Source organism: Protopterus annectens, chromosome 16.part0 (genome assembly GCF_019279795.1).
Source record: "Protopterus annectens isolate FY-2018-M chromosome 16.part0, PAN1.0, whole genome shotgun sequence".
In the NCBI taxonomy this organism is placed as follows: Eukaryota; Metazoa; Chordata; order Ceratodontiformes; family Protopteridae; genus Protopterus; species Protopterus annectens.
Genome location: NC_056750.1, coordinates 777,006,606 through 777,033,929, shown reverse-complemented (window position 1 = coordinate 777,033,929; position 27,324 = coordinate 777,006,606). Strand labels below are relative to the sequence as shown.

General features: G+C 43.0%; 1 protein-coding gene across 1 annotated transcript in view; it reads right to left on the bottom strand.

Moving 5' to 3' along the window:
* The window catches only part of NDOR1 (NADPH dependent diflavin oxidoreductase 1), a gene marked incomplete in the record, with an annotated part of 478,408 nt that overhangs the window by 123,944 nt on the left and 327,140 nt on the right, over positions 1-27,324 (bottom strand). The window contains 1 exon segment of the mRNA XM_044058525.1: positions 6,795-6,941. Within this exon segment, the coding sequence (XP_043914460.1) occupies positions 6,795-6,941 (147 nt within the window).

The window sequence follows — 27,324 nt, the reverse complement described above, 5'->3', positions numbered from 1 at the left end:
CAAGTGTGGCACAAATTCTAACAGCTGTGTGGTACACTGCAGAAAGCAGTTTGATGCAGTTTAAAATGGATGATTTTTTTTTTCTAGACACAATGTGATTAGTGCATCATGTCTGGCATAAACTATAGCAGCCGATTCCTATATTGAAGCAATCCGTTTGCTACTGTTTAAAAAGGAAATAACTTTTTTAAATAGCTGAAGTATTTTAGCTCTCCATGCATGACTAAGTGCATTTGTAGCAAGCTCACACAATGTGGCATAAACTGTAGCAACTGTTTGAATTTTGCTATAGTCCAAATGAAACAGAACAGCATTTCTTTTATAACTGAAGATCTCATCTTACAGCTTGGGGGGAGGGTGTCAAACTGGGGTACACCACCAGGCGCCACAATCTGTGGCATGTGCCATAAACTGGTATTGTGTGCTCATGTTTTGGCAAACAGCAGGAAATCTGTTAGAGGGGTGTGTTATGGACAGAAAAACCTTCCCTCACAAAGTACTTGTGAAATAAAACAAGAACTTCTAATTGTGTCTGTTTTTCCTCTCTTATTTTGAGCAGTACCCTTGATACGGCTGGTAGAGGGAGAAATGCCTAGACCGAGAGGTTTACCCACTGGCAGGATACAGCATCCACTTTCCAGGTGATGTGGGCTTGTGAGAAGGGAAGTCCCTTGTTGTGGTTGCAAACTGCTGCCCACCAAAGAAAATCTTTCCTTAGACAAGGTATCATTGGTATGAGTTTACAGGTCTTGAGAGTGTTCACACCAAAGGCGTTTTAGGTACCACTGTTGTTTCTTCACATGCAGTCTGGCATATGGAAGGAGTAGGATGCAGGAGGCCATGAACCCTACAGCTTGCAGGATTTTCTTTGTGGTTAACTGGGTTCTGGTGGCTAGCTGAGAGAAGTAGCCTGTCAGATAGGCTTGTTTTTCTGGAGTAAGGAATGCCATCTGGGATGCTGTGTCCAGGCTTGCTCCCAGGAATACAATTTTTTTGTGTGGGGACTAGTTTTGATTTCTTTTCTTGGTAGTATACCCCAGGGAGGTTAGTAGGTCCTGTACAAAGTCAGGTGCTGGTAACAGCTTTTCCTGACTGTCTGCCTGAATCAGGCAATTGTATAAGTATGGGTAAATTTGAATATTTCGTTGTTTGCAAAAAGCAATGGTGGGAGCCAGGCATTTTGTGAAAACTCTGGGAGCAGTGGACAAGCCAAAGGGAAGCGCAAAGAACTGAAAGTGCATAGATCTTGCCCTGAAATGTAGGTACTTCCTGCATGATTCTCTGATTGGGATGTGTAGGTAGGCCTCTTTTAGGTCTAGAGTGGCTAACCATGCATCCTTGGAAAGCATTGGTAGAAGCTGCTGGAGGGTGAGCATTCTGAATTTTGGTATCACCAGAAAGGTGTTTAGAATGGATAGAGCGAGGATGGGGCACCATGTGCCCTCATTTCTGGGTACCAGGAAGAGTCTGGAGTAGAAACTTTGTCCTATCCGTTGTTCAGAAACATGCTGTATTGCCCTCATGGAGAGCAGGGAAAGGACTTGCTTTTTGGCCTCTGCCCACTGGTTTAGAGAAAGATCTGGGAACCTTTTTGGGGTTGGCGGAGTGTGGAAATAAAATCTGTATCCCTGGGACACTATGTTGAGGACCCATCAGTCGTTGGTAATAGTGTCCCAGTTGCTTGCGTGGAAGGACAGTTTTCCTCCGAGGGGCACAAGCAGGTGGACAAAGGTAAGGGGTGGAGGTGTAAAGTCATTGTGAGTTCTTACCATAAGGGGCTGGCTTTCCACTCCCTGTTTTTGAAGAGGAGGAACTCCACTGCTTAGATATCTGCATTCCCTGGGGCTGCTATCTGGGGGGGGTCTGAGATGAGCTGGCCTGGAGGGGGGCAAGAAAGGACCAGTGCTTGGAGGGACAATGCCTTCTGAACCTCGGAGGCTGGACCTGTAAGAAGTCCGTGCACAGATTTAGCTTTTGCTTCCATCTTTAAGACCTCTTCTGCCTTGGTGCCAAATAAGTTGTCTTTGTTCAAAGGTGCGTCCAATAATTTGGATTTGACATGGTCTGGCTGAGGGAGGCGTAGGGGCTACAGTCCCCGAAGGTAGTAGTCCCTTCAGGATACGTTTATCCCTCCTGTCCTTCAGTCCTCTGGGATTAAATTCAGCAGATAGGGCAGGAGGTTTGCAGGTGAGCCGCCCCTCAGGCACACCACACAGAGTGTGGCCATCAGCTGGGGAGAGCTTATGGCCACACTCTGTGCACCTTCTGAAACCTGATTTAGGGGCTTCAGCCATGTCCTAAACAGGCCCAGACACATATTCACTCACGAAAAAAAAAAAAAAAAAGAACAGTAAAGGGAAAGAGAATTTTTTTTTTTTTAAATATCCGACGACTGCATGGGGAGGTAGAAAGACAGAAAAGTGAGAAAAGAAGCTAAGATAGATAAAATCTCCAAAAATTCACTCAATACCGAATGACTAGCCTAGAACTCGGACCACGTTGCTTGCTTTTCCAGTGGCAAACGAGATCTGTAGGGAGGAGATGGGGGCATTATGGGTAAGGAGAGGAGATTGGAGCTCGGATCAGATGCTGGATATGCATCCATGTCGGATCCAATACAGATCCCATAACCCACAGGTTCAAGACCAAATGAAGTCAACTACTTCAGATCTGTGATGTTCGCTCTTGCTTGCGAGGCTAATAAAACAGAGTATTTTGCTTGTGGTGGTTTGTAGCAGGGCAGGGTTTTCTGCAAAGTCTGCTTTAAGCAGGGAAAGTTCATGTTCTATTCTAGGAATAAGGACATTAATAGCAATGGGACATCTGGCTTCAGTTGTTAGGAGATGAGAAATTGAATACACAGCTTTTAGCTGTCCTAGGACTTTACTGGCTTGTGTCTTGACATGAACTGTAAGAGAACAGGATCTATGAATTTTCACAAATACCTTTGTGAAGTTGTTGCAGGAAGACTGTTATGAGTGGGGTCAGACATAAAGGAATGTTTAATCTTTATAGCATTGCCAAATAGCATACGATTAGTTATGTTGGTATTTACATTACGTCTGTTATTGACTAGTCAATTACAGAGTAGTTCAAAGTCTGACTAGCTTTGTGGAAATTTCATTAGTCAATTTACCATGCTTAGTAAAGACCGCATTTACACGTTGCAGTCCAAGGCTGGCAGAACCAACATGGCTGGTAAGTAGTGAATGAGAAAAACACTGTCCGTAAAACTGATCCCCTGAGGGACACCACAGTAGATTCTTCCATTTACTGAGGAATTGTTAGAACCATATATAGTGAAGGTTCTGTTTGACAGATATTCCTGAAGCCACTGTACTGCCACAGGGAGAAACCACGATCTGTAAGCCTACAAAGAAAAACTGACTGCTTCAAAAGCTTATTTTATATCAAATAAATATTGGCCCTGTCATTAGTCTTTGGTCTGCGAGTGTAAAGAGTTGCTAATGTACTGTATGAAGACCATCCTCCAACAAAATGTATTCTTAGTTGTTCCATTAGTAATTAGTTTCTTTTGGGATCTCCATATTATTCCTTTCAATGTCCTTTATACAATCCTGAATTCTCAACTGAAAGGAGAGTCTAATCTTCCCTATACAAAGGGGACAACATGGAAAAAAAACAAAACATGTAGAACAGTCATTAAAATCTAAAACGTATATATTAATATATTATTAAAATTTAACCAAAGAACATTTGTCACATGGAACAGTACACTTGCTTTTTACACTCCTTATGTATTCTAGCCTAACAAAGTAATTTTGTGCGTCATAGGAGGTTACTAAACTAACAGCCCTAGAGCCTTTTTAAGCATAGCCATTTATGCCCCAATCTTTCCATTTATCAATGACCACAGACTATAACAGCTTTGGTACATGCCTTTACCTTAAGGCATCTACAAGCTGCTCCTGTCCACAAGGGACACAGGTCACAAGCTGAAGTGAATTTGTGATTTCCCATCCATTAGTCCACATTACGGTTGAATAGACTTATGGAACAGATCTGCTTCACATGAATGGGGAGTTTGTTCCAGAGAGAGTGTGATCCCTGAGGTACACAGCTGTCCCTCCAACACGTTTTAATGCAACAGATGAGGATTAAATCCTTAGATCAGATAATTCTGGTGCTGTCTGTTTTGTAAATGTGTAGCAGATCTATTCAGGCTGGAACACCGAATGCCTTGTAGGTTAGCCATAGACCGCCCCCTCAGTAATCTGAGGAAGACTGAGTACAGGGACAGGGCTTTGAGGCAGTCCACAGAGGACATGGTATGTATACCCTGTGCTCTTTTAGTGAGGAACTTTCTGTGGCTGCTACAGCTGTTGTAAATGCTTGGAAAGGTACATGCTGAAGGGTACACTGCACCTGACTGTTTATCTAAATTAGGTCTTAAGTATATTGGGACTATGATCTCCTTAGAGCTGGATGCCATGCCCTTTCTTGTAAGCTGTACCACATAGAAGGATCTTTTCTACCATGATGGACATATGCCAATCAAAGTTCAGGTTACTGTCAACCTGAGTACCCAAGTCTCTTACCACTAGGTCTATTTTTGAGAAGTGTGACCAATGATATAATTTGCAAGGATGGCTATCTTCCCAAAGGGTATAATCACGTATTTCTTTGTGCCGAGTTTTAGGCCATGGCTCTGGCACAGCAACATTTTTACCTGTTGTATCTTAGCTGTTGGCTCCATATTATGATCTCCTTTTTGGATTTTCCAACTGTTCCTTATTACCTCCATCTCTTACAATATGATGATGCAAAAAGCATCACATCTCAGTAGATTTGTGGCTATAAACAGACTAGTTAAAAAGGCACTTGTGCTACAACATATACCATCAGATTTTAGGCAGGAAAAGGATGTTATAAGCCAACCTAATGATGCAAGAAGCTTTGATTAATTTTAAAACTTACTTTGTCCTCAAGAAAACTTAATAGTGAAATGAACTAGAAATATATAATTAGTTAAGTTAGTTTATATAATTCACAGAAACTCTCTTTGTGCTGGACTGTTTTGTATGATGGATTTGTGCAAGCTTTTTAACTGTTGTGATCATATATGAATATTCTTGTTTGTATAGATATTACTCCTGTGAAGACTTGTTAGCCAAAAATCTGTCAGGATCAAAGAGTTGAAATGAATCACCTTTTATATCTTATTTGTTGTCTTCTATCATTAAATGATACCAGACTAAACTCTTTAGGTAATATTAAGTCACCCAAGTTTTCATTCATACAAAGACAAGAAACACAACTGAAATGTATTTTGATTCTTTCTTGCATTCCGAGTAGTCAAAAGTCTTCACTTAAGTTTCAAAAGGAAAATCTTGTGCTGAATGCCTCAGATTATGTTCACTGTTAGGGAAACGTGGTTGATGAAATAAGGCATGTCCAGCTGTCTCTAGGCTATATTCAACAATAAATTGTGGAAGGTTGTTTCCAGTGTCTAGAACATTCTGATAAGGACACATTTCTAAGCCTTTTTTCTCGATTTCAGCCATGACAATCTGCTGATGAATGCTAATATCACTACCATCTACAAGAAAGACGAGTCGGTCTGTGAAAATTACAGAGGTACTGCATACTTTTCTAATACTGCAAAAATCCACGTTCTTATTCTTTTAAGCTATCTGCTCTCACTACTGAAGTAATCCTCCAAGAATTTCAGAATGAAATCACAAGTTGGCAAACAATTACTTTGGGCCTGTTGAGATCCAACTGCCTTACCAACTTCAGCAAGACCCTAGAAATGTTGAATGACCAGAAGACTGATGGCATTCTCAACAGTGATTCAAAGACGGACTTATTCAGCTTCCTAACTGGATTCCAACAAGGTTGTGCCATCATTCCAACCTTGCTCTCCATCCTTTTACCAGTCATCCTTGCACTACTCTAGTGAGATGATGCTTACACTAAGGGATATGAATCTGTTACACTGATGCAAGAATGAAATGCAATTTGCACTTGGTTAATACAGGAGATGGAATATCTCAAGGATGAAGCCACTTGGCTTGCACTGAAAGTACTATAAATCAGTTACTACTGGATTACTACATTCAGGGATATCCCATTCTATTTAGGAGTGTCTCATGGCAGTGATGGGGGTCGCTCAAGAAAAACGAAAGCAGAAAAACTGATGTAAATTACAGTTCGCTGTACACAAAAGAATACAAACTACCAGTTACTCTGGATTGAGAGGGATTTTTTTTTAAATAGCATACATAATGTCTCTGTTTCACTACTACTAACTACTGTATACTTATAAGTGATGCACTGCACACATCAGCTGACCTATAGTCAAGTCACATGACAGCCTGGCCCACAGCACAAAAACTCCTATGTCTTTCTTTAAGATACAATGACTTTCACAAGAATCAGTCAAGCAGTTTGTAGCAGAATGACACAATGGCACTGCAGTTAGCACTGGTGTACAGCGTTTGCTTCCTCCAGTTTAGCTCCCAGCAGGGATGCTATCAGTGCATGATCTGCCTCCCTGTGTATGTGTGGGGTGTTGGGTATTCTGGTTTCCTTTCACACCTGAAAGACATACCACAAGTGATCATCCAATTTGTCCACAGCTGAATGCGTTTTGTGTGTGTGTGGTGGGCGTGTTGAGACAGACCAGCATCCCATCAAGAACTACTTTCTCTGCCTTTGAACCACTGAGTGCTTAGATAGGCTGCAGGTCCACAGCAACTGTGAAATGCATAAAGCAGGTATCAGAAAATGAATACATGAACTAATAAAAAGGTAAAACTCTGAACACTAACCTTTCTTCCCCTGTGCTGATCTTTCCTGTATTGCAGCACGGAAAGGGGCCACTCCAGTGCCGGGTCCAACCATTACTGCAGGAATGTTTACATCAACAGGAAACGTCAGTCCTCCTTTCTTCACCCAAAGCGGGATCCGTACTACCTCTGCAAAGAGTTGATATCATAACTGAAAAAATGCAACAATGAAAATCTTCTCAACAACAAAACAAAGTTCTAAGACTATGCATACTTAGGCAGAATTATAACACTGCATTTTCCACCAAGCTCAGTATTTAGCATGTAGGTACTATGGTGATACACTAATCCAATTCATCCTGTTGTTACATCACTTGCAATATTCCTACAATGCATGCAGGGAGCTCTTTTGTAGAGTCCAGAATCAGAGTGCTTACAAACACCCTCACACAAAGCAGACAGCACTGCCCTCTAAATAGTTTTCTGATGCAGCAGATTAGAGCTTGTGGACCCCACTGCAATACCTTACTAAAGTTCATACCTATCCTTGATGTAGAAAAAACATATCCATGACAGAAAGTGCCACAACATTAGCATGAACGGCAGTGGTTTCTGTTGAGACACAACAGGACTAAACATTGGAATGCAGAATCCAGAATTTTCCCACAAAAAATTATTCAGACACTGAAAGGACACAGAACGAGAATATGCTGTCAAATCGCCTGATCTTGCAAAGCTAACAAGTGGCAGCTTTTCAAAGTACAAAGCTTAATATTTAGAAAGACAAAGATTTGAAAATAACTATACAAAGGTATAGTAACCATTGAACAAAATGCAAAGCAGACAAAAAAATGCTCCAAGGTTTGGCCCTGAAGAAGTAGACACACATACATGAATAACATTCCAAATATTAAAATAAAAAGCCCAGACAGGAACATAAGATAGTTCCTGACAAAAGCTATTTATATTAAACTGCAACAATTGCCCACAAAATTAATATATGCATATAAAAGTACAGTTTTGTACCTACCATAAATGTAGATGTCCGAACTGGATAGCATCTGCAGTCATAACAAATGGGTTGTCCTGTCGTCAGGCAGCCCTTCAGTCGGCCGGATTCCAAAGTCTGGGTCCGGCTTCGGCTGATGTCGCGCTTCACCCGACGTCATCTCTGCTGGTCCTCGGGTATAAAGGCATCAGCCGACGCCATTTTCCTCAGTCTTTCTTGCCCCAGATGCCAATTGCCCTCTTGGAAAGCTAAATTTTGGATAAATGCCAATGTTTCCAAAATAGTAGAAGGCAAACACAAAAAATAAACATGTATGTACATATATACAAACAAATACACCATAAGAGACTCCCCCCCCCCAGCTAGCTATTAGGAGGGTAAATACCCTAGGAGTACCGCAGAGGGGAAGGAGGGAGGGTAATCCTGACTGCAGATGCTATCCAGTTCGGACATCTACATTTATGGTAGGTACAAAACTGTACTATGCCCTTCATGGATGCATCTGCAGTCATAACAAATGGATAGAATACCATAGCCAAACTAAGGGAGGAGGAATAATAATTATGGTGTAGTCAGGATCCCTTGCAGTACAGCAGTGGCAAACCCTGCTCGGGATCTAGAATATAGAGGTAAATTATAATGCTTGGCAAATGTATGCACGGAGGTCCAAGTAGCCGCCTCAATAATGTCCTTGGTTGCCACTCCTCTTAAGAAAGCTGTGGTAGTGGCTGTAGCCCTTGTAGAATGAGGTCTTATGTTCTGTGGAATTGGTTTTCCATGGTAGGAGTAACAGAATCTTATGCAATTTCCTATCCATTTGGAGATTGTCTGTTTGGAAATTGCTTTTCCTTCCCTTCCTGTTGCATAGGCTATAAAGAGCTGGTCAGTTTTTCTATTACCTTTGGTTCTGTCCAGGTAGTAGCGTAACTGTCTATGTACATCCAAGGTATGCATTATTCTTTCACCTCTGTTTTGTGGATTGGGAAAGAAGGTCGGTAGGTGGATTGCCTGGTTTAGAGACACTCTGGATACCACCTTAGGCATAAATGTAGGATTAGTTCTCATGGATACCCTATCCTGATGGAAGATTAGGAAGGGTTGCACTGCCATTAAGGCCTGTAGTTCCGAAACCCTCCTTGCTGAAGTAATAGCCAGTAGGAAAGCAGTTTTCCATGACAGGTGTTGTAGATCTGCTGTTGCTGCTGGTTCAAACGGAGGTAGTGTCAACTTTTCTAGTACAAAATTCAAGTCCCATGCTGGTAATGGTGGTTTCCTAAGAGGTTTCACATTCTTGATCCCTCTGAGAAACTGCCTGAGTAGAGGATGTGAAAAGACGGGAGGATCAAAGCTGTATTCTGCTGAAATAGCTGATGCATGTATCTTGATGGAGGAATAGGACAGGCCTGTATGTAGAAGCTCTGCCAAGTACTCCAGAATGTTAGCAATATCTATGTTCGACACATCTTTTCCTCTTTCAGTACTCCAAATGACGAACCTTTTCCATTTTCCTGCGTAGTTCCTTCTTGTTGAAGGTCTGCGGGCTTCAAGGATAATGTCTTTAACCCTTTGTGAAAGGTCTGGGTTAGTTACTGCTATGTGATGTTCCAGGCAGTCAGTTGCAAGGTTTTTAGGTTTGGATGTATGATGTTGTAGTTGTTCTGAGTTAACATCAGAGGCATCAGGGGTATTGACCACATTTTCTCCCGAGACATGCTCCTCAGCAATGGGTACCAGTGTTGTCTTGGCCAGTTCGGAGCTATCAAAATTATCCTTGGACGTTCCTCTTTGATTTTCAGTAGAACCTTGTGCATCAAGGGAAGGGGTGGGAATGCATATGCTGTCAGGCCTTTCCAGCTGAAGGATAGAGAGTCCACCTTCCATGCTAGTGGGTGGAATGTCCTTGAGCAGAATTTTTTGAGCTGGTGATTGAGTGGGGAAGCGAATAGATCTATCTGTGGCATTCCCCATTTCTTTGTGATGGCCTTGAAGATGTCCGGGTGTAGCATCCATTCGTGAGCATCCGAGGTGGTTCTGCTTAAAATGTCTGCTAGGGTGTTCTCTTTTCCCAGTACAAATATTGCCTGTAACTGGATGTTGTAGCTGAGAGCCAGATTCCAAAGGTCCAAAGTCATTCTGCATAGGGGGTAAGAATGAGTGCCTCCCTGTTTGTTGATGTACCACATGACTGTGGTGTTGTCTGTCCTTATCAAATGGCCTTCTTTGAGGAATGGTCTGAATTTTAGGATTGCCAGTTTTACTCCCAGCATTTCTTTTTGGTTTATGTGCAGGTGCAGCTGGTCCTGAGTCCACAGTCCTTGTACGCATTTGTCCAGCATGTGTGCTCCCCATCCTAGGTCTGAGGCATCCGTTGTGATGGTTTGGTTTGCTCGAAAGTTGTGGAAGGGTAAGCCTGGGTTTGACTGGCATGCCCGAGCCCACCATAGGAACTCCTGCTTTAAGCATGGGATTAGTGGTATTTCCGTTTCTAAGCTGTGCCTGTGTTGAGACCATAAATTCTTTTGGTACCACTGTAACTTTCTCATATGCAGTCTGGCATGTGGGACCAAGATTATGCATGATGCCATGAATCCCAAGGCCTGCAGAACTTTTCTTGCTGTTAGTTTGTTCTGCTTTGTTAATGCCAAGAAGTAAAGAGGGAGTTCTTTTTGTTTTTCTGCAGTTAGGAATGCCACCTGTTTTACTGTGTCCAATTCCGCGCCCAAGAATGTTCTTGTCTGGGATGGTATCAGCCTTGACTTTTGAAAAATGACTGTGTATCCCAGGGCTTGTAGCAAGTAAATGACCCTTTGTAAATCTGTTGTCAGCTTGCTTTTGTTGTCCGCTTGTAACAGGCAGTCGTCCAGGTATGGATAAATTTGAATTCCCTGTACTCTGCAGTGAGCGATTACTGATGCCAGGCATTTTGTGAATACTCTGGGCGCAGTAGATAAGCCAAAGGGCAATGCTGAGAATTGATAATGCTCTGATCCTGCAAGAAATCTGAGGTATCTTCTGCAATTTGGTCGAATGGGGACGTGCAGGTATGCCTCCTTGAGATCTAGAGTTACCAGCCAACACTCCTTGCCCAGCATGGGAAGAAATTGCTGTAGGGTCAGCATTTTGAACTTTGGGACAATGATGTATGTGTTTAAGATGGACAGGTCGAGAATAGGTCTCCAGGTTTTTTCTTTTCTTGGTACTAGGAATAGTCTGGAGTAGAATCCTTTGCCTTGTTCTGTTATTGGCACCCTTTCCACAGCTCTCATCTTTATTAATTCCGCTGTCTGGTGCAGGGCTTCTATTTTTTGATTTGGGGGCAGGTTTGGCATTCCTCTTTTTACTGGCAAAGTGTGGAAGTGGAACCGGTAGCCTTGGTCTATGGTTTGCAAAATCCACTTGTCTTTTGTAATATAGTGCCAATTTTTTGAGAATAAGGCTAACTTTCCGCCTAATGGTGCTGCTATTTGCTCCCTGGTAGGCGGAGTCAGAGCCAAGTCACTGAGATTGTCCTGTTGCAGTGGCAGTGGTTGTGTCTGTGCCTCGGTTATTGCCTTGCCACTGTCGTCCTCTGTAGGCACCTCCTCTGGATTGATTTCTGCCCCTAGAGCGTCTGTTCCTGCCCCTTTGGGATCTTGTGGAGTCAGGAAAGGACCAATATTTGGCAGGCCAGTTCCTGCTAAACCTTGGGGGCTGAACCTGTAGGAAATCTTTAACTGTTTGTACAGATTTTGCCTTCTCTTCCATTTTCTTCATTACCTGCTGGGCAGGTTCCCCAAATAGACTGGCCTTGTCCATAGGAGCATCCAATAACTTAGCTTTAACATGATCCGGCAAGACCTGTTCTTTCAACCATGCATGCCTTCTTATCACTGTGCCAGTCATGGCTGATCTAAATGAAGCCTCCAGTGCATCATAGCCACATTTTAAAGAATGGTTACTAACCTGTTGGATGTTATTCACCATTTCTAATACATATTTCTTATCTAAAGATTCATCAGAGGACAGCTTTTTGATTAACTGATCAAGCATAAACTCTTGGTATTGGATCATGTGAAACTGACAGTTTAAAGCTCTAGCTGAGAGAGTAGCAGAGGTGTAGACGTTTTTCCCCATCTCTCTAAGGACCTGGATTCCCTTTCAGAGGAATAGGGTTTTGCTGTGGTCGAGGCTACTGCCTTAGGCCCCTGGGATATAGTTTCGGGGTCTGCAAGTGGGGCATTGTATAGGTGGTGATGAGTGTCTGGCACCCTGTAAAATCTATCTGGTTTGGCAGGGGCTGGAGGTAAAGAATCAGGTGCAGTGCAGACATCATTAAATGCATCGTCCACAACAGATAGGACAGGAGGTATAGCTAAGGGCCTATGTTGTGGTAAGTGCAGAAAAGTCCTAAGCCTTTTTCTTGAATCTGAGAAATCTTGTCCCTGCCATTGGAATTGTTCTCTCATGGCATGTAAGGTTTCCCCAAAGGAGAATTCCTCTGGTGGAGAGGCAGCTGGAATGGATTCTTCAGCATCTGAATCTTCATAATTGGAAAAAGGAGCCTCTGGCTGGTCTGTAATGTCTGAGTCATCCGCAGAATCATCAGAGGACACAGGCTCGGGGCTCTGCTCTAGGTCTCTTTTCTGGGGCTGAGAGGCCCTGTCTGGGTGAGATTGGGATCCCCTAATTAAGGATATTAAATCTTCTGCCAGAGTAAGCATTTGTGAACTAGAAGTGGGCCTGAGTGAGGGTGGTTTAACAGGCACTGATTTAGCTGATTTGGCTGCTTTAGCCCTGGCAAAGGCCTTAATAGACATGGCTGCAGGAGGCCTAGCAGCACCACGTGCTGGGGTAGAGATATCCAAGGGGATGGTGTCTGATAGATCAGTAGGAACCACAGTTGTAGGCAAAATTTCTGAGGCAGATTCAGTTAAGGTAGCAGAAGCCTCAGTAGAAGTCATGGATTCGGCTGTAGATTGACCCGTTTTCTCGGTTTTGGCCGAAACAGAGACACTCGCGGCTTGCTTAACCGTGGTTTCGGCCGAAACCGCGGACCGCGAGTGTCGGTCTTTTTCTTTGCGTTTTTTAACAATTTGGGTAGTCGGAGGATCCGACGGCATAATGTACGCAAAATCTGAGCCGAAAAACTGTTCAGCAAACTCCGACCGACGCCTAAGCGTTCGTCGGTTGAAGGAAGCACAGGCCAAACAGGCTGCTACGTCGTGGTCTGGGCCTAAGCAAGGCAAACAGTAAGAGTGGAAATCTTTATGAGGTATTTGTTTTCCACAAGATAAACAGTTATTGACTTTTTCTGACATTGGCTGAGGCAAGAGAGAGTCCCCAACGGGGTACTTAGCCTTTTAGAAGTCTTCGAAGTAGTATTCGGTAGTAGTAATCTCTGGATCTGACCGACCGGCACTTGCGAACAGCTTCTGCTTCGGGCGCCACGCGGCAAGAAAGACTGAGGAAAATGGCGTCGGCTGATGCCTTTATACCAGAGGACCAGCAGAGATGACGTTGGGTGAAGCGCGACATCAGCCGAAGCTGGACCCAGACTTTGGAATCCGGCCGACCGAAGGGTTGCCTGACGACAGGACAACCCATTTGTTATAACTGCAGATGCATCCATGAAGGACATCAGACTGCTCTCCAATTAACTTCAAAACTAACATACACAAATCAGCCAGAACTGTCAGTCTAAGAAAATCCTAGTCAATAGGTCTAATTCACAGAAACTCGATGAAGAGGTGTTGATTATTTATTTTTATTTACTTAAATTTTGTTGGCCAGGTTATACCCACTGCTTATTTTCATGGGAGACTATATGAGGTGATATTTATACCAACTCAGAGGAAATTTAATTTGTGACCGTTTTAGCTGCATAACCAGATTAAACTATTTTTCAACAAAATACTGCTGTTATTAATAGCAATATGAAAGATGCTTATCTAGATTATTTTATTTTTTAATCTGGGTTTCCCTTCCATAAAACAGAAGAAAAACCATACCAGGAAGGAAACAGGATATAGTCTCACCAATTAAAAAAATGCTCTAAAATGACTATGCAGTAAATGCTCCCCAAAGGGAAGGTGGGAAGGATAATGTGACAAAATGCAATAGTCTCAACAAGGCCCAAGTAGATTTACAGGATTAATTAAGGCTAAAAGGAAGAAAACCAAAAACTAAAACAAGGACGAGATGGAGGAACTGTAAAGTCAAATGAGAGATTGTTTATTTTCTAAGTCTATATGGAAAAGCCTTGGCACAGCAAACTGTCTAGGAAGCAAAATCCACTCAATATCAGTCACAAAATGTACACTACATCACAAATCCTTTAAAGTTAAGAGAGACTATGACGCTATCAAATACCTTATTGAAAATCCTTCAACTAACCAACAAGTTCCCTACCAGTAAGTCAAGTTATAAAGCAATAAAAAATGACAATGGGTCAGATTCAAAGAGGCAAAAGAAATCAAATATTTGGATTTCTTAAGATCTCTCACAGCAAGGTAGAAATTTTCATAATGCTCCCAAAGCTTAAGTCACCATGCTTGCACTGTTATCTAGATTGACATGTGTAACTACAAAGCATTCTAAAATCATGCAAGGAAGCAGACTGAGCTGCTGCCACTGAGAGGAAATGCCTTGAATAGGCCCTGGTGCCCAGAGTTCAAGTGGCTGTTTAATGGGACAGGCAAGGGGGATATCTGTGCTCGTCCTGAGGAAGTGAGTGATAATAGCCTTAGTCAGGTACACGAGGAGAAACACACACGCACATGACATTGGTGCACAGGTTGCCCTTGCAGCGAGACAAGTACCACCACCAAAGGAAGACACCAATGTGAGCACCAACTCCCCAACGGCTGTCCGGAGTGTGCCACACCCCCCCAAAAGTTCTCACTCTAAGGAATGAATGAGATCAGGTACAATTGAGGAGGGTTACATGGTTGGCAGGCAGATGAGGAAAAAGATGTACAAAATCATGCAATGAGGCCATTTATTAAGACAAAGGTAACCATGATACTGAACTCTTAACATGTGACGCAAAATGGCATGTTTACTACAGGATGATACCACACATTATAAACTGAGCACTACTCTAGTTCTAAAGAAAGACAAACTAAAGAAAATACTAAAACTGGAATACGATTACTTGTGTATTTCGGTTTTGCACACTCTAGTGGTACAACTGAATATAACTATCATTTTTTAACAGATCCACTACAAATGGTGAATTTGTGTCTGATGTTTTGGGTAATTCATTTCATTTTATTTAATTTTTTTTTTCAAACAGTAATCTTAATTTGCTGGTTCACACTAATAAAAAGAGTTGCAAGAAAAGCTGTCTTTTTAATAAAAAGATTTTCTTCCCTGGAATTCTTGCCAGTATTTAATAACTACATATTTTTAACTGAAATAATTCTTCCAGTAAATACAATATTGGACTAGGATAATGGAATCACTCTAGTTGCGTTTGGAGTGCAACTTAATCAAGCACTTGGGGTTGCTACACAACAAAATGCCTTTGTGAAACAACTAAACGTGGCTTACTACACAAAGGGGTATGCTATGTAGAAATCCTTTGGGACATGATGGCAAATGAACTGTCCATTTTCAAGACACTGAGCTCAGTTAACAGAACACAGCTGAATGAAATGTGACAAGACATGTCCAGATATAAACCTGGAACAGTGGAGGGCAGTGGGAACCGTTAAATGCAAGACATCTGAGAAAGTAAAAGACACTATTGTGCATCACACCCCCCTCAATAAGCTTGAGGAATGTGAATAGGACAAAATAAGCATTTTAGCCCAGAAATACTGCACAGTGGTCACAAGGAGTGCCATTAACCTACATTATGTCTTTCTGTGTCAGGGAGTCGAGAAAGTCTTTTGAATCTCCTCTTGGAATTCTAGCATGCGTAAAAGATCTCTAACCCAGCAGAGAGACTGATTGATTCCTGATACTTTGAAAAAGACTCTGCAAAGATCAGCAAGTCAACTAAATTTGGAAAATGTGGATACTCCATAGCCTGCAATGAGCTATAACTGGAGCTAGACACTTTGTGAACACTCTTGGTGCAGTGGATAGTCCAAAGGTTAAGGCTCAGAACTGACTATGCTAATCAGATGCACAAAACTAAGAAATGTCGGAAGTCTGGATGAATAGGGATGTGATGAGCATCTTTTAAGTCTAGTTTACCAGGAACCTTGAAAGAGGAAGAAGAGGTAACGGGTTGTGATATTTTGAATTTGGGCATCACAGGTTTAGGAAAAGAAAGATCCAGAACTGGTCTTCAAGCATTTTCGTTCTTCAACACTAGGAACATCCCTGAATACCCCCCCCCCCCCCGAAGGAGGAACTATTTCTATCACTCCTTGAGGCAGCATGTGATGAAGAACAGGAGGAAACAAAGGTGTCTGATCTTTAGAATGAGAAATGACCTCCCTAGAAAGGAGGGGTTTCATCCCGCTGCCATCTGTAACCTTGATGAATGATTTTCAGAACTCAAACCATTTGAAACAATCCCGTTATCAAAGAGAACAATGAAGATTCAGACCTTCTGGAAGAAGGAAAAAGGGACCAGGGTGAGGGGGGGGGGGGGGTCACAAGGTCTTGAGCAGTCCCTCAGACTTGTTAGACTGTCCATGGTATTGTGAGGTTGAAGACTTCTTTTTTTAGAACCCCCCTGTCATTTTCTCTTTTCCTGAATTTTGTTGAGACTGTTTATTTTGTGTGCGTGTGTTTTTTTTCTTTTTGACAAAAATGGAATAAGGAGAGAGAGAATTCTTTGTACAATTTGCAAAAGAGATTCCCTGGATCAGCTTGACCTTTTCATCACAATGTTTGATAATTTCTGCAGCAGTAGTGCCAAACAATCTCTGTCCAAGAAAGAATAAAATCTCATGTTTATGATCATCTGGGAGGTTATGAGAATGCAGCCATGCAAACCTCCTTAGAACAGTACCAGTGGCACTAGCCCTGCGAAGTATCATCAGAGTCATATACACACTGCAAACAATGAGTAGGGACCTGTGCAAAAGAAGAAATTGTGTTATGTAAAGTAGATTTTCCTGACAAGAAGAAACTGCAGATAAAACATTCCTTGTGCTTTCGCAATGTTAGAACAAACGTACAAAACTGACAATTCAAAAATATGAAAATCAAAGTTGCAGAATTACACATTTTCCCCCATACCTATCAATTTTTCCATCCTTATCAGTTTAGGAATGGTGTATAAACTTAAAAACTGAAGAACTTTATGCATTCTATCTGTGTTTTTGGGGCAACTGGCTGACTCTCAGGAAAATTATGGACAGTAACACTCGCATCCTCTAAAGCAGATAGAACAGGAAGAATGGGTGTAGGTTCTGGAAATTTCTTCATTAACAAACTGTAGCATTTTCTGAGGAACTGAGAAAATAGAGAGTTATGTTTTACCATAACTTGGCATCTGTGTTGTCTTCCTTCCTTCATCCTCATGAAAGGGCCTTGGATTTGACCCTAGGATCCGTCTCGGACACATTTCAGACTGGGATTCAACTCTCAAGCTCCTCCCTCATACCCTCAATGTCCTTCATCCACCCAACTACCTCGTATTGAGTTTGCCAAATCCAGACACACTACATTCAGAGCTTTGCTGACTAGGTTCAGACATAGGACATAACAGTCCTGAGATCACCCAGGTTCCTCAAGAAGAAAGGCAGGAGAATGGTTGGGTGGGAAAGTGAGGATGAATGAAGGAAGACAACACAGATGCCAAGTTATGGTAAGACATAACTTTTTAATCTGATGTTGTCTCCTTCACTTCTCCTCAAGATAGGGTCAGAGTCTCCAGATACGAGAACCATGGGTGGCCCTCATGGAAGGATATGCCGGAGCACCACTGAGCACAAAGAGGCCCTGCTACTGGAAATAAGATCCAATTTGTAATGTGGCACAAAGGTGCGATTATTATACCATGTAGCTGCTGCACAAATGTCATCAACAGAGGTTCTTACATAGAAAGCGGAGGAAAACAGAGACCTGGTTCAAAGATCCAGAGAGCACCCCTGCAATACTAGGCTACAACTCATACCACACTTTTCGGCAACCAAACCAGGGCCGAAACACTAAAGGTGGAGTGTCCATATTCACCAAAGATATTCACACCTCCAGGCTGGTTGCCCAACACAATGCATCTGAAATTCTCCAGGTGCAACTAACACTAGGGTAAGACTGCAATACAAATTGTAGCTTGATACAGATCCCTCTACTATGCCCCAAGATTCTCACTACACCTTTCTAAACATACTGGAAAATATTAAGATACAGCCAAACACCCTAATACTGGGTGATTTCAACTACCCTGCCATCAACTGGGAAAACTACTCCTGTACCAACACCTTTGCTCAACGGTTCTTGGAATTCATAAATTCCAACGCCCTAGAGCAACTAATTCATAGTCCCACCAGGGGTACCAATATTCTAGACCTGGTCATTACCAACATGGGAGATCGATGCTCCACACCAGTGGTCACCCCATCGTTGGTCAGATCAGACCATAAGCTAATCACTCTTGACATCCACATCCCAACCCCACCCCCTTTAAGGAAACCTTGGTAAAAAAAACTTCTTCAAAGCCAACTTCATGCTTCTCAGGTCAGAAGTAACAAATGTTATGACACCCATGCAGATGGGAACCGGAAGTTCAACTGCTGAATCCTATACTAAGGTGCTGTACGAGCACATGGGCCGAGCAATCTCAAATAGAACCAAAACTCTGTCCTCAAAATAAAAGAAGCCAATCTAGTGGTCCCCCTACCATAAACAAGCTGTACAACAGAAGGAGGAAACTGTTGCAGAAAGAGGAAGAACCCAGGATTCAAAAAACTCCACCAGCCTCAGTAGAAAGCTGAGATCCCTTATAAAATCTTCCAAAGCTAGTTACGAAAACAAACTTGCCAAAGATTCCAAAGACAACCACAAGGCATTCTATAGCTATGTCAAGAATCTAAATGGCAATATTCACATCTGCTCTGAGCTATAGCAGAATGGCACCAGATACACTGATCCCAAGGATATTGCCAATATCCTGGCAGATAAATTCAGTGCCAACTTCACCCCCCTCTCAATACCAAAAGAATGCCAAAGTCCAGTAATCACGGCCACTCAGGTAAGAACACACTCTCCAAAGTCAAGAATACAGCATCCATGGGACCAGACGACATCCCAGGCTGTGTACTGCATGAACTACAAAATGAACTGGCACCTCACCTATGTGCTCATAGCCTCACCTCAGGCTTCATGCCCACAGAGTGGCGCACAACTACAGTTATCCCACTCCACAAGGGGGATCCACTTTGGATCCTGGGAACTATCATCCCATCAGTCTGACAAGCCTGATCTGCAAGGCCATGGAACGTATTATCATGGAACTTATAAACAAAGACATTGGCAACCTTCAAACCCTGGAACCCACCCAGTTTGAGTACGTGAAGGGCCGATCTAGCCTCCTGAACCTGACTTTTTCAAATCAGTCTCCAGAGCCGTGGACAAGGGTAAAGTGGTTCATACAGCCTACTTGGACCTCGCCAAGGCTTTTGACACTATCTCCCATTCTGGAATCATAGATAAACTTACTAAGCTGGGCATTAATCCCTATGTCACTTGATAAGTTGCAAACTGTCTTACTGACAGAACACACATACTGTAAAAGTAGCAGACTCCAAATTCAGCTCTAGACAAGTGACAAGTGATGTACTGCAGGGTTCTGTTCTGGGACCACTCTTGTTTTGCATCTACTTCTCTGAAGAACAGGCCAACACTAAGGGGCTCTGGCTTACAAAGTTCGCAGATGACTGCACGCTGAGAGCCATTATTGAATCCCCAAATGATGTGGATATACTACAAAAGGGCCTTACCGAAACAGATGCCTGGTGCCACAGCCATGGGCTCAAGCTAAATGCCAAAAAATGTATAGTTGTCCCCTCTGGGGAAAAAACACGTACCTGTGAACTACCACATAGGGGGCAGTACACTAAACACCGAAAGTGTGATAACAGACCTAGGGACACAGGTGGACAGTGGTCTCACCTTTGATAACCACATAGCCACAACAGTTAGAAAATCCTTCTACGTGGCACACCATCACTAAGGGCTTTTCATCCAGAAAAAAGGAGGTCATTGTCCCTCTGTACTCATCCCTCATTAGACCCATTACAGAATACAATGCCCCATTTGGTATGCACCTCACAAGACATCTGCAACAACTGGAAAAGCCGCAGAAATACCTCAAAAAGAATCACAGGTCTAAAGCAGATGCCTTATACTGACCGTCTAAAGAAACTCCAGCTATACTCTGTCGCATATCACCTACTCAGAGACAATCTCTGCCTAATGTACAAGGCCATGTCAAACCCAGAGTTGGACATGCTACACTTAAAGAAATCCCAATCCCTCCTAGCCACACACTACAGGGATCATAACCTTGTCATCACGATGAATAGAACATGCTGGAGGGATAGGTTCCTGATCCAAAGACTCCCCATACTATGGAATAGGCTGCCCATACATGTCAGGCAGAGCACCTAAATGGCCCTCTTCAAGAGGAACCTTGACGATTGGATGGGGGATAGGAAATTCACCCCGGGGATCACATTAGTAGCCCTGCTAGACAGGGGTCCAGGAAAGTAAATATTTGTAGGAAGCAATAGTCAGGGAATCGTTATAGGTATTAGGCTTGTATAGGCCCTAAGGGCGATGGCCTAGTACCCACCTATGAACCTATAAGTAGCCATAGCTCTAGTAGAATGTACTCTAGGAGGTTTAGGTAACTGCAACCCACTGGATGAATAAATGAAAGAAATGCAGTCTAAGATCCATTTTGCCAAGGTAATTTTGGATACCGCTTGTCCAAGTCTATTCGAAGAGAAGGCTATAAAAAGCTGATCAGACTTTCTGTACTGTTTGGTCCTGTGTAGATTAAAAAAAGAGAATGTCTAGAAGGTGAACAGCATACTCTCCTCTGTTAGAAAAATTGGGAAAACAACACGGGCAGTTATATGGACTGATTGCTGTTATTTTCTGTGGCTACTTCAGCCATAAAGGACGGATTAGTGCACAAGGACACCATCTCTGGAACAAAACGTAAAGTGTTTTAGATGATGAAGCTCAGAAATCCTCTTGACGGAAGTCATGGCCACTAAGAGCCATTTTTCAGGACAGAAACTTTGTCACAATTAGCTGCGGGTTCAAAAGGACCCTGTGTCAATGCCTGCAGCACCAGAGTAATTTCCCATGGAGGAGAAGGATCCCTAAGTAGGGATCTTAAAAAGAAAACACCCTTCATGAATGATTTACAGAATCTGAACAAGGAACGTGTTTGAACTGTTGTGTGAAAATTAGAAATAGCGGTCAACTGTTACTTAATAGTGGGAAAGCTGTCATTTTCAAACATATGCAACACAAGAAAATTTTCCCCTACCATCTTAAATTCCCTACTTCAAAACTGCAACTTGTCACCTCTAAAATCACTCCACCTAGATCAAGCTGTACATTATTTTAATCATACCTTCCTCAACATCTTTAATAACCTCACTGCAACAAGAAAAATGTGCTCCAAAGACAAAAACCTACCTTGGATAACCAAAGATGCTAAATCTCTTATTAATCAAAGGGATAGAGAGCCTGGACTACTTATCAAACCTCCAAAACCTCAGAAAACCTCACCTCTTAAACCTAAGTAAAAAGCAAAAATCTGACAAAAAAATCTTATTTTCTAGCTTGTTTGCAAAAACACAAATAACCTACAAAGATTTTGACAAAACATTAACTACCTCCTCAACCCTGGCAAAACCTCTACTCCTGCATCATCTACAACAAATAGCACTGAATGTATAGCATCCCGATTTAACTTTCATTTCATCACATCTATCATCTCACTTTTAAACAACTCTAACCAACCCCTTACAGTGCATACCTCTACTAACTCTAAACCCAAGTAATTCTCTTAAACCCATACATAGGTTCATAGGTGTGTACTAGGCTAATGGCCCTGGAGCCTTTACAAGCCTAGCCCAGAGAAGTGAGCCGGCATTGCGCCACCAGACATTTTCCCAGTGCATCTACCAAGTAAAGCCACTGGAGTGACCCCAGGGGTGAACCTTTTATTTCCCACTCACTCATCATGATATCTCTTGAAGAGGGGCAGTGAGATGCTCTGCCTGACGTGTATGGGAAGCCTATTCCAGAGCATGGGCAGTCTCTGGGTTATAAAACTGTCCCTCCAGCATGTTCTATTGATTGTGGTAACGAGGTTGAGGTCTCTGGAACATGTGGTGCGGAGGGATTGGGATTTCTTTAGATGTAGCATTTCTAACAGAGCTGGATCAGACATGGCTTTGTAAGTCGAGCAGAGATTACTTCTTAGACGATACGAGAGAGAGACTAGCTGGAGTGTTTTTGAGTCTGTCCATGCACGTGTGTTTATGTCCTCTTAATGAGGTACATTTGTTGCCTTTCCAGCTGTTGCATGTGTCTAAGTGAGGTACATGCCAAATGGGGCATTACACTCTGACTGGCCTAATGAGGGAGGAGTAGAGAGAGATGATGACCCCTTTCTTCCTGGATGCAAAACCCTTGGTAATGAGATGTGCCACATAGGACTTTCTGACCACAGTCGCAATGTGGTGGTTGAAGGAGAGGTTGCTGTCAACCTGTGTCCCCATATCTTGTATAACGCCTTCAGTGTTCAGTGGGGTCTCATCAGTGTGGTAATTAGTGGGAATTGTGTTTTTCCCAAAGGGGATGATGACTCATTTTTTGGCATTAAGCTTAAGGCGATGGTTTCGACACCAGTCATTGATCTCATTGAGGCCTTTCTGTAGGATGTCTACATTACTTGGGGAGTTAATAATGGCTCCCAGCTTGCAGTCGTCTGTGAACTTGGTCAGCCAGAGTCCCCCTGTGTTGGCCTGGACTTCTGAGAAATAGATGCCAAACAGGAAAGGACCGAGGACTGATCCCTGTAGGACTCCACTTGTGACTGGTCAGCAGTCTGACTTGGACTCCGCTACTTTCACACTGTGGGTTCTGTGAGCCAATTTGCAACCCATCTAGTGATATAGGGGTTGACGCCTAGTTTGGGGAGTTTATCAATAATTCTTGAGTGGGGAATGGTATCAAAGTTCCTTGGCAAGATCAAGATAGACTGTATGAACTGCCTTGCCCTCATCCACAGCTCTGGTGACTGACTCAAGTCAACCAGGTTGAGCAGGCATGATCTACCTTTCACAAAACCAAATTGTGTGGGATCTAGAGTTTGAAGATTCCCTATATCCTTGTTAATTGGGTCCACGATGATGCACTTCCATAGCCTTACATATCAGACTCATCAGGCTAATGGGGCGATAATTCCCAGGGTTTGTAGTTGCTCCCCTTTATGGAGAGGGATAACTGTAGCAGTGCGCCATTTGGTAGGGACAAAACCGGAGGTGAGGCTGTGATTGAGCAGGGCACACAGATATGGTGCCAGATCACTTTGTAGTTCATGTAGAACACATCCAGGGATATTGTTGGGTCCCCATGGAAGCTGTATTCTTGGCCTTGGACAATGCAGCTTTAACCTGTGCTGCAGTAATGCTAGATGCCTGGCATTCCTCCAGTATTGCGATTGGTCCTTTGGGGAGGGAAAAGGGTAAAGTTGGCAATGAATTTGTTGGCCAGTATGTTGGCAATATCTTTTGGCTCAGTATAGGAGGTACCATTGTGCAGTAACTCAGAGCAAACCGGGGTGTTGCCATGGAGATTTTTGATATAACTATAGAAGGCTTTGTGTTTGTTTTTAGTGTCTGCCGCAATTCTGCCTTCATAGCTGGCTTTAGAGGTTTTGATGAGGGAGCTCAACTTTTTCTGAGGCTAATAAGGGAGTTTTTCCAGTCTTGGGACTTCACTTTTTTCTGCAACAGTTTCTTTCTTCTGTTGTAGAGTTTATTAATGTCAGGGGACCACAAGACTGGCTTCATTTTTTTGGAGGCGAGCGTCTTGGTTCTGTTGAGTATGGCTAGTTCCATGCATTTATGTACGTGTTCGTAGAGTGCACTGGTATATGATTCAACAGTCATGCATTTATTTTCCATTGATATGGGTGCCGTGAAGTTAGCCACCTCTGTTTTTAGGAGACCAAAGTTAGCTTTGGAGATTTTTTTCATGGTGGTTACCTTTGCGGGGGGTGTGGTGTAGGTGAGATGTGGATTTCCATGGTGATTAGTTTGTGGTTGGACCTAATCAAGGAGGAACTGACTATTGGTGTAGAGCAACTGTTGCCCATGTTAGTAATACCCATGTCAAGGATGGTGTTTCCTCTAAGAATGAGCTGGCACTGGAACTGATGAATTCCATGAAGCACTGGGCCAGTGTATTGGTGCATGAGTAGTTTTCCTAGCTGATGGAGGGATAGTTGAAGTCACCTATTATGAGAGTGTTGGGTTGGACCCTAATAGTTTCCAGGGTGCTTAGGAACATGGAGTGAGTCTTGAGACATGGTTGGGGACCTATAGCAGGCTACAACCTGAATTGCCGTCTTACCCAATGTTAGTTGTATCGGAAGTATCTCAGATACGTTATTGCTGGGCCACTAGTCTGGAGGTGTGCATATCCTTTATGAATATGGAGACACCAACGTATTTGGAGCTTCGGTCCATGCTCTAGGGCCGAAAGGTGTGGAATGAGTTATAGCCTGGTAGTGCAGGGGTGCTTTCTGCTGCTTTAAACCAGGTCTCCGTTACAGCACAAATGTCAATGTTCTCCATTTTGAGGAGTGCTTCGAGCAAGTGCATCTTGAGATTTAGACTTCTAGTGCTGAGCAGCATGACCCAGACTGCATTTATTTATAGCTGTTATGGCGGTAATTTGGTCTTTGGAACATCGCCTAAAAAAGGCAATATAGGGGTGGCAAGAGTCTTAGCCAGTATCCGGAAATCCAGGGCTGACAGATGCAGGTCATCTCTGGCAAAGCATCGAGGTCTGTCAATCATGTCATCCGAAGCAGACAGATACTGGATCCCCTTAGAATGACACCAGAAACTTAGCCAAATGTTGAAGTCAATCATTTTCTGGTTGTACTGCGGTATAATTCTGGGCAACGGAAGGATGCTGCTCAGGGCTCGGGTCATAAATGCCTGGGCTACATAATCAGAGAGCTCCTCCATGTCTCTTTTCATGTAGTCCAGGGAGGTGCGTCTCAGGACATTCACACTCACATGGACAGTGAGTTATACTTGTATTTGTTACGGACTGACATGAGCGCATGTGTTGTTTCAGAATCTTGCACATGATAGATAGCGGACTGTTACCTTCTCCTTATTCAAACTAGTGAGTGGGACATTAGCGCGCCTCACTATCGAGTCACCAGTGATTAGTGTACTGGGCAAGCTGTTTTGCCTTACGGTGAGGGGCACACTGTGTAAGTGAGCTATGTGCTTTGTGCTGTCTTGTGATGGTCAAGTGTGTTTCTGCCTTGGAGGTCTCTGCTCTTTGGGTAGATTTCTATTGAGAGCCTCAGAGAAGGTGGGTGTGTGGTTTGTGTTTTTATTGGAGAGCTGTGATGGTGGGTGTTCTGGAGGGCTATGTGTTGCATGTGGTGTGGTGCAGGTGTTCACCTTCTCCTCTTGACCAGCTATTCCAGTCTTGGCTTGAGTGTGCATGGCTTCTAATTTGGATATGTAAGTGCATCTCTCACAATTCTGAGTGTTACGAGCTAAGAGGAGAGGGTTGTCTGTGTACATGAGGCAGTTGCTACACTGCCTCGGAATGCCCACTTTCACCAAGTTAATAGGAGGCACAGGGAATGGACCTTTAGACATGCCAGGACGGAGCACTGCCAAACACTTGAGGGGAAACAAATACATACACCCTGAAATTTTAAAGGATGAAGTACTTAAAGCAGATATTCTGATGTTACAAACCTCTTGTATCAAAAAACTCCTCTATCAAAACTAAAACCTACCTGTCTAGCAGCTGACCAACTCCCTAATGACTTCTTAAAAACTGCTGCAAGCTCAATCACCTATCCCGTATCTATCCTAATCAATCGCTTAAGTGCAGAATATACACGGCCATTTACGCATGTCTTTCGAACGCCACTCGAATGCATGTCCTCCACGCGGTAGAGTGGCATTCAAAAGACATGTTTAAATGGGCGTGCCTTCGTTGAAGGTTGGGCGTCAAGCTGGCATCATTAGCGGGAGTTCCAGTCCAGGAGTTCAGGAGTTCCACTGTGGCGACTCCTAACCGGGAAAAGCAGAAAGAAAAACAACTATGGAATATAACCCATATCATTCCCCTCCACAAGGGAGGCCCATCTAAAGATCTCTCTAATTATCGGCCCATTGCCATTCTCTCATCCCTAGCCAAAATCAGAAATATATCCATAAGCAGCTCCTAGACTACCTCACTACGAATAATCTTTTACCTAGTTCACAGCACAGCTTCCATCCAAAACACAGTACCTCCACAGCTCTCATAAGTTTCACTAACTACATCAATCTCCTCAAAAACAATGGACAACTAGTCTCTACTATATTCTTTGATATGGCCAAAGCTTTTGATATGGTATCCCACCAACTACTACTCAACACTCTAGCTGCCTTCAACCTCAACTCTACAGCTCTCAACTGGTTCTTTAGCTACATTACTAATCAGCAACTAAACGGGATAATAAACCCTCCATATGGTGATGATACTTTTCTTATTTGCTCTGCACCCACACACCAAGAATTCAAAGATAAACTGCAAAAGTAGTTTCTAGATATTGAAAATTACGTAAATGAACTTCAACTCATCCTAAACCCAAACAAAACCAAATTAATAATCTTCTCTAAAAGGAAATCCAAAGCAAAACTATCTCCTCTCTCCATCTACTCCACTAATGGCACTATAATAGAACCAGTTAAACCAAACAAAACTACTTGATGCCACAACAACCAACAAAATGGTTCTTAATTACATGGTCGACAGACCACGATGCTTTGCCACAGATGACCTTGCACCTGTCGCCCCTGGGATTCCGGATACTGGCTAAGGCTCTTGCTGCCACTATAGTGCCTTTTTAGGCAAGGTTCAAATAAATTCACCACCGTAACAGGAACAGGCAAGCAAAAACTGAGGGTAATGCTACTCGATGCTAGAAGTCTAAATCTCAAAATGCACTCATTCGAGGCACTCCTTAAAATGAAGAACATCGATATCTGTGCAGTGACTGAGACCTGGTTCAAGGCTTCAGAGAGCAACCCTGCACTACCAGGTTATAACTCATACCACACTTTTCGGCCATGTAACCTGGACCGAAACACCAAAGGCGGAGGTGTATCCATATTCATTAAGGATATCCACATCTCCAAGCTACTTGCTCAGCATAATGCATCCGAGGTTATCCAAGTGTAACTAACTCTGGGCAAAACTGCAATCCAAATTGTAGCTTGCTACATATCCCCCACCATGCCTCAGGATTCCCACTCCTCTTTTCTTGATGTACTGGAAAATATTAGGGTTCAACCAAACACCCTAATAATGGGTGACTTCAACTACACCACCATTAACTGGGAA